The sequence below is a fragment of the Gekko japonicus genome, unplaced genomic scaffold (genome assembly GCF_001447785.1).
Source record: "Gekko japonicus isolate JY-2015 unplaced genomic scaffold, Gekko_japonicus_V1.1 scaffold3071, whole genome shotgun sequence".
Taxonomy (NCBI): Eukaryota; Metazoa; Chordata; class Lepidosauria; order Squamata; family Gekkonidae; genus Gekko; species Gekko japonicus.
The window spans coordinates 115,609-123,790 of NW_015162566.1; the positions used below are offsets into that span (position 1 = coordinate 115,609).

An 8,182-nucleotide genomic window follows, 5' to 3' on the forward strand; every position below is an offset into this window, starting at 1 on the left:
TCTGGACAATGCAGGGGTTTTTTACATTTGTATGGCAAAACTCATTGAAGCAAGAATTTTTGAGACCTGTGTGAAAATGCCTACAGGCTTTCTCCTCTGCCAGCTCCATACTCTATGATTGAGGGGGATGGGGAAGTGAGGGAGAAACAAAGGTTGTGGGAGAATTGTTTGAGAGAAGCCACAAAGTTCATGTTTTAGACTCTTGTCCAGATGAAGAAGAGACTGGATTTATACCCTGCCCTTCACTACCTGGAGAAGTCTCAGAGTGACTTACAATCTCCTTTCCCTTCCCCACAACAGACACGCTGTGAGGTAGGTGGGGCTGAGAGAGCCCTTTTGAGGCCTGCTCCTGAGCGAACATAGCTCTGAGAGAACTTGTGACTGACCCAAGGTCACACCAGCCTGTAGAGGAGTGGGGAGGAGTGTGACTTTGGGTCAGTCAGCATGTGAAGGAGTGGGGAATTAAACCTGGTTCTCCCAGATTAGAGTCTGCGCTCCTAACCGCTACACCAAACTGGCTCTCGAGGTTTTTAAATATATGTTTTTAGACTTCAGAGCTTCAGTCAACCTAGGAAAGGGACGAATCTTTCATAATCTAACATTGTGATCATGAAACTGTCATTCTACCAGGATGCACCAAATTGGTGAAAGTCAAGGGGAAGCTCTGCGTGTCTTTGCAAGTGTGTTTATGTAATTTGTCTCGCATGCTAAACTTGTTCTTGAGAGAGAAAAATTCTTGCCTCTCCAGAGCTTTCAAGCCATCACTTTACATAATCAATAAACAGAAACTACTGACACTAGGAATTGTTGGAAAAGGCAGTGTCTGGTGTACAAAGAAGAAGAGAAGAAGACCCTGAAGGGGGCAGCGAGAAGACAATTATAGGATAGTGAGGTCGGCACTTTCTCTCCTGTTAAATGTCATTCCTTGTCTGTCTCCAGATTGCTACTCTCAGGGCAATTTCCCCCTTCTTCTTAGAAGTACCATGCTCCGTCTTACCTTCTCTCTCAGCTTGAGATGAAGTTAGGAACCTATCTCTGTCTTTCCTCTTTCCTATCAAATATGTTAGTTCCTAAATAAGCCTTTATTTACTCTTTAATCAGGTTGTGCACCGTTGCTGTGTTAATTACTCTGTCTACCGGAATAATGGTCTATATTCTTACCATCAAGGATTTTCATAGGCTGGCTGTTCTCCAAGTCATTTATTTTTCTTTTAAAACAAATTCAGGACAGGAAATGGGGGGGGCTGACCAATAGTTTTGAGATTCTGTTCTCGGTGTGGTAACCAGAGGTAAACGTGTGCTAATTCAATAGGAGGAGGGGGGAGAGTATAGGAAAACTGTATTTGAATTTTCTGATTTGATTTGATTAATTGGTTCTACCTACTGCCTAATTTTGTTTTTAAGATCATCTATTTTTGACAGCCCATATGTTTTTTCAATATTTTAAATCTGCTCCTGAGGTTTTTCTGTTATATTTTTTTCTGCTGTGGTACACTTGTGGTACAGCATGATAAAAAGTAGAGACATCACCCTGCCAACAAAAGTTTGCATGGTCAAAGCAATGGTATTCCCAGTAGTCATGTATGGCTGCGAGAGTTGGACTATAAGGAAGGCCGAGCGCCGAAGAATAGATTCTTTTGAACTATGGTGCTGGAGAAGACTCTTGAGAGTCCCTTGGACTGCAAGGAGATTGAATCAGTCAATCCTAAAAGAAATCAACCCTGACTGTTCCCTGGAAGGCCAGATAATGAAACTGAAGCTCAAATACTTTGGCCACCCAATGAGAAGGGAGCACTCACTGGAGAAGACCCTGATGCTGGGAAAGATTGAAAAGAAGACGGGGACGGCAAAGGATGAGATGGTTAGACAGTGTCAGAGATGCAATGAACATGAAACTGAGCAAACTTCAGACAGCGGAGGACAGGAGGGCCTGGCGGGATCTGGTGCATGGGGTCGCGAAGAGTCGGACTCGACTGTGCGACTGAACAACAACAAACAACACTTGAGAAATCTGACTGCCGCTGCTTTTATTTTTCCTTTGTCTTTATGTGTCGTTGATGGCATTTTTATGGTGTGTGCATATTTTTGGCATGCATTTTAGTTTGCACACCACCATGGGGGACTCTTGGATTCGAGTCAGCTTAAAACATTTTAGTGTAAGGCAGCTTCGTGCGTTCATTCTTCAAGCGCCAAAGTGCTATATAAGTTCTGCTGTTGTTGGCTAGTACTGCTTTGGAGGCATACTGTTGACAAAGTGGCCCAGTTTTCTTTCCAAAGCAGCCTCGAACAAACTGGGTGTGTTTCCATTGATAGCTAAATGTAAAAGACTTGGCATCGAGATAGGCACAGGTACTTGATAATTGACACTTGAATCCCTCTGCTAAATTTCTCGCCTCATCAAGTTCGCTTGGTCTCTGTGTTATATCAGTTGACAGCATTATCTATGAAATTGTCTGTTCTCCGCAGAGAAGCTGCTGAAAAGCTTCATGGTGGAGGAATGGTTGATTGAAGCAGGGGTCATTTCCTGCGGGAGCGCACAGGAGCGGAGCTCCGGCAGTAAGGAGCCCAGGGGGCGGCCACATGCAACAAGCCCCGCCCCCTGCTCCCAGCAGCCCTCAGTTGGGCCACGAGGAGCAAGAAGCAGCCAGGTAAGTTACAGAGCCCCCCCCCCCCGGCCCGCCTTCAGGTACAAGCTCTCCCTCCTCTGCGAGGACAGATCTGCGTGTTCCCCCCCCCAATAGCTAGCAATCCAAAACAGTCCAGTGGAGCCTGAGGGATGGTGTTGCGTTCTGACACACTTCCGGTCAGGGGGTGTGGCATATGCAAATAAGTCATGCTAAGGAGCTCCTGCACCTCTTTTTCTACGAAATGACCCCTGGATTAAAGGCACCCCTGCCCACGTCCCTAAGCAGCCAAAGGTAACGTTTGCTCAAAGTGGGCAGCGTCGTCTTCTTTTGTGCCATGAACACGAACTTGGATCCTTTCAGAACTTCCGCCCTCGGCTGGCTGAATAGGATGCTGGTTCCTAAGCCGTGCAGCGAGGACATTGCTGATTTTTTTCCCAGGGTAGGACACAAATCAATAGAGAAAAGTGCATTTCGTCCCTTCCCCCTCTCTCCCAGAACCAAGAAGCACTGAGCTTGTCACTCCACATTATGACTCTGGCAGACGATGTCCCAAGCTATGCTGCGAACGCTACCCAAAATGGTTCATCATTATAATAGAAGCGAAGCATTGGGGAAGAAAAGAGAGAAGTGTCGTTACCCTGCACTTATTCCCCAGTGTTCAATGGAAACCACTGAGCTCAGAAAAACATAACAGGCGACGAAGAGGAAAGGAAATGTATTGCAAATGCCCACGCTTTTCTGTGCATTTCTTCTGGTTGGTTCTTTATTTTCCGGCACATCTCCATTAGCTTGTACTGTATGGAGCCCCCAAGGCAAATACTAGATGAAAATTAGCAAGTAATATGAAAATGCTGGGAGATACTAGGTCTGGTGGGTACAGTGCCAAAAGACACCTTCCCTTCCCTTTCGATAGCTTCTCCAGCCGAGAGCTTTTAGCCATTACTGGATGAAGGACTAAAATGCATTACCAAAGTCAAAAGAGAAAAACCAGACTGAAAGATGTTTTTTCTCAAAAGCAGGTGTTCAGAGCATGTGTTTTTCCAGTGTGACTTTTGCAAAGAACACGCTACATTTGGTGTCTGTGCATTTGCGAAAATCAAACCTTTGCATATCTTATTATGCATATATTTGCTTTACTGTAGACCCGCTGCTTAGAGTTGCTGTTAAATGGTTGGGCTATTCCCATACAGGATCAGTGTTAGGCACTAGACTGTGATATTTGAAAGTACACAATCCCACTTGATCTCTCATGGCTACAAAGGCGTATTTGAAATGCTCTGGACATGAAATAGAAAGCAATGAAAAATACAAGTGGAGTAGGGTGTCTAGAATTGCCGGCTTCAGCCTTCTGCTGGGTTCCTGTACACTGAAATACAAGTTTCTCCCACAACGTGAAGTGGGAAAATCCATCTTGTTTGGCGTGATTCAGTAAATCATTAGCCTGAGTGAACAAGTGAGGAGCACGTTTGTATGGCCACATTTTCATAAAATAATATCAAGGCTGGAACGAGTTTAGGTTCATAAAGCGCTTTGAGCAGGTGCAGTCAAGGTTATTTTCCAGGGTTTTTTTTGTCCTTCTCATGGTTTTTGGCAGCAAAGTCCTCAAGCCAAAATCAGATGGCATGAATGAAAACTTGACCCTTCTGCCAATAAGTCTAAGACTCCCATCTCTGGTTAGACGCTTTGTAAGCCTCATGCGCTGAAAGGGTTCTGAACGACAAATGGATCTCAGCGGTAGATACCCTTTGTAAAGGTAAAGGTTCCCTTGCTTGAAAGCCAGTCGAGTCCGACTCTAGGGTTGCGGTGCTCATCTCCGTTACAAAGCCGAAGAGCCAGCGCTGTCCGAAGACTTTTCCATGGTCATGTGGCCGGCATGACTAAACACCAAGGCGCACGGAACGCTGTTACCTTCCCACCGAAGTGGTACCTATTTATCTCTTTGCAATTTCTTGCTTTCGAACTGCTAGGTTGGCAGGAGCTGGAACTAGAGACGGGAGCTCACTCCATCATGCAGCACACTCGGGGCTCGAACTGCTGAACTACCGACCTTCCACAGCCTGCAGTTCAGCGTCTTAACCACTTGAGCCACTTTGTACACACACTCAAAAGTCACAGACTGTTCCGAATGTCTTTTCAGTGCTAAACTCACAGAAAGAGGTCCATGTGACCGCGGCCTAAGACTCCCATCTCTGGTTAGCTGCTTTGTAAGCCTCATGCACTGAAAGGGTTCTGAACGACCAATGGATCTCAGCGGTAGATACCCTTTGTACACACAATCAAAAGTCACAGACTGTTCCGAATGTCTTTTCAGTGCTAAACTCACAGATCACAGCAACCTTCAGAAACATTTCAAGCTACCAAAGGTGCATGCAGAATTCAACACTTACAAACAGCTATAGATCCACAGCCCCATGCTGGTGGCTTAATGTATCCGACGGAGTGCAAATGCTTTGGTTAGCGAGCACGATTTTTGTTTTAAGCTCACAAGGGTTTTCGTCTTCCAGCCCTGAGTCGAAATGAAGTGGCTTGAGTTCTTGTCCCCCCCGCCCACTTCCACACAAAATGGTAAGAAAAACATCCTATTCATAGATTCCCGGCAGTGAACTGGAAATACCTCTCTGGCTGTGGCACTGAAGTTGTTCAGAAATAGCCAGTGAGGGATAGTTGGCTCTGAATCCCAACCTGGTGTCGTACTTTTCATTTATTCAAGCTCAGCTGGGGGGAAAAAGCCATTTTTATGTGGAAACAGTCAGGCTGCATTACTTCCACATCCCTGAAGCTCATCTACGACTCTCTAATGGTGCCACCAGTTTGTTAGCGGTTGCGGGTCTTTCATGCTTTCACTCGTCATGAGTACGGTGTCTCGTGTGACCCTTAAAAGGAAGAGGGGAAACTTTCAACACTGAGCTGATAGCTGGAGGAGACGAGAAGGTGGCTTGTGCTCAGTTTGAATGAAAAACGTTGTTGATTGGTGGTTAGCTTGTTTTATTCTAACAGTTGGCCTTAGGGATTTGTTCATTAACAAACTGATTTTTTTTCAGCAAGCCTTTTGGGGAGGAAAAATTTGTGATCTGCATTTTGTGACTCCCTGATGGCCTTCGCGTAGTAAGTTTTTGGTTGGCAGCCTGGATTTTCCTAGGCTTTTATTCTATATCTGAAAGCTGTTGCAAAATTCAGAAGGTCCTCAAGTTGCGTATTCAGCAAAGGCTGAGATTCACAGGCTTTTCGGAACTGGATCTTTGGGGTCAGGGGTCATTTCGTAGAAAAAGAGCTAGGGGAACTCATTAGAATAACTCATTAGCATATGCCACACCCCCTGATATCAGGGGCCCGGCGGTGGACCTGCAAGGCCGGCGGGAGTGCAAGGAAGCCCCGCGGAGGCCCTCCCTGGCCCCAGGCAGGCAGGGGTGGGGAGAGGCGGGGAGGAAGCAACTTACCCTCCCTCTTCTCCTGCCTCCTCCTGGTGTTTTCCCCCTCGAAATGACCTCTGTTTGGGGTAAACGACTGCATGTTTATTGCTTGATAAACCAACGGTCCAGAAAGATCCTCAGTCTTGTCTTCCTTTGAACTCACTTCATTTGGTGTTCGTCGTCACACACATAGTTCATGCAGTGCACTAGTGCTGCTGGACAGATATGGACATATTCGTGGAAAAGCACAAGCTGAAATGGAATCCAGATAAGATTGGAGTAATCCTGGTTGGTAAAGCTGAGGACATAAGAATATGAATCCCTGGTGGATCAGAGCCATCTAGTCCAGCATCCATATTCACACAATGGCCAACCAGTTGCCCTGGAAAGCCAACTTAGGCTGTGGCTACACACACTAAATTCCACTTTCAATCCACTTTCCAACTGGATTTTGCCAGTTCACACAGTAAAAATCCAGTTGGAAAGTGATCTTGTCTTTGGCAGACTTGGTTAAGAGTTATTTAAACAATCAGTGAATCCGGTAGCTATTGAGTACCGTTTTGTTTTTGTTATGTTAGGCATGGAAAATAGTGCCTGTATTGACTCAGCTAAACTGGCCATGCTGATCCGTGCTGCAATAATTTTAAGGCTCAGCTACTGCAATGCATTCTGCGTGGGGCTGCCCTGGAAGACTACTTGGAAATTGCAGTTAGTGCGGAATGTGTAGACTAGGATGCCAGTGGGAGTTGGCACATGGCCCATATTCTGCACATATTAAAATCTTTGCACTGATTGTCCTAGTTGTTTCTGAGTCGAAATCAAGGTGCCCGTTATAACTTTTAAGGCTCTTCATGTCCGGGGACCCAGGTACTTAAAGCCATCTTCACGATCTCCCAGTGAATTCATGCAGCAATTCCGTTCTTCTGATCAGCCTCTGCTGTCCATGTTCCCCATGCAAAGAGGTGTGGGCTGCTTCATGCACCACGAACTCTTTCTCCCCATTCTGTGGAATGGCCTTCCTGACCATGTGAGGAAGGCTTCTCCACTCTGTTTTTAGAAAACGTTGAAAGGCCGAGCTCTTTCGAAAGGCATTTGGGACTGATTAACTGGGACACAATATTCTAATCAGCTGAAAGTGTTATTTACTTTTGTTGTATTTTAAAGTTTGGTTTGTTGTTAACCAGCTTTGTCTGAGAAAGACAGGCTTATAAATTATTGCAGCTAGGTAGGTCAGGAGGCACGTAAGCAGCAGTTGCAGCCTGGACCACAGGAGGAAGAAGAAGAAGAAGAGGAAGAGGAGGAGGAAGAGGAAGAAGAGGAGGAAGAGGAAGAAGAAGAAGAGGAGGAGGAAGAGGAAGAAGAGGAGGAAGAAGAAGAAGAAGAGGAGGAGGAGGAGGAAGAAGAGGAGGAGGAGGAAGAAGAAGAGCGGGAGGAAGAAGAAGAAGAAGAGGAGGAGGAAGAGGAAGAAGAGGAAGAAGAGGAGGAAGAAGAAGACGAGGAAGAAGAAGAAGAGGAAGAAGAAGAAGAAGAGGAAGAAGAGGAGGAGGAGGAGGAGATTGGATTTATACCCCGCCCTTCACTACCCAAAGGAATCTTCATGTGGCTTACAAACGCCTTTCCCTGTAGGTGTGGCTGAGAGAGCTCTTGACAGAAACTGCTCTTTTTTCAAGAACAGCTCTTATCAGAACTACGGCTTGCCCAAGGTCATCCAGCCAGGTGCAAGTGGAGGAGTGGGGAAAGAAACCTGGTTCTCCCAGATTAGAGTCCACACACTTAACCACTACATCAAACTAGCTCTCAAGGCAGGAAGGAAGAAGGACACCAAACTTGTGGTAGAGTAAGGCTGCGGTCAGACGAGCAGTTTGATCCAATGTTGTTGCTATTCCCTTCTGGATTTTAAGTGCATGATCAGACAGCAACATCTGTGCAACATCTGAGCCAGTTTGGTGTAGTGGTTAAGTGTGCGGACTCTAATCTGGGAGAACCGGGTTTGATTCCCCACTCCTCCACTTGCACCTGCTGATGTGACCTTGGGTCAGTCACAAGCTCTGGCACAGCTGTCCTTGAAAAAGAGCAGTTTGTGTCAGAGTTCTCTCAGCCCCACCCACCTCACAGGGTGTCTGTTGTGGGGAGGGGAAGGGAAAG

General features: G+C 46.2%; 1 protein-coding gene across 1 annotated transcript in view; it reads left to right on the forward strand.

Annotated features, from left to right (window-relative positions):
- Positions 1-6,262: 6,262 nt before the first annotated feature.
- Positions 6,263-8,182, forward strand: part of LOC107106283 (complement C1r subcomponent-like) — a gene marked incomplete at its 3' end in the record, with an annotated part of 66,663 nt that continues 64,743 nt past the window's right edge. Inside the window, exon 1 of the mRNA XM_015406408.1 lies at positions 6,263-6,329. Within this exon, the coding sequence (XP_015261894.1) occupies positions 6,263-6,329 (67 nt within the window). The remainder of the gene's footprint in view (positions 6,330-8,182) is intronic.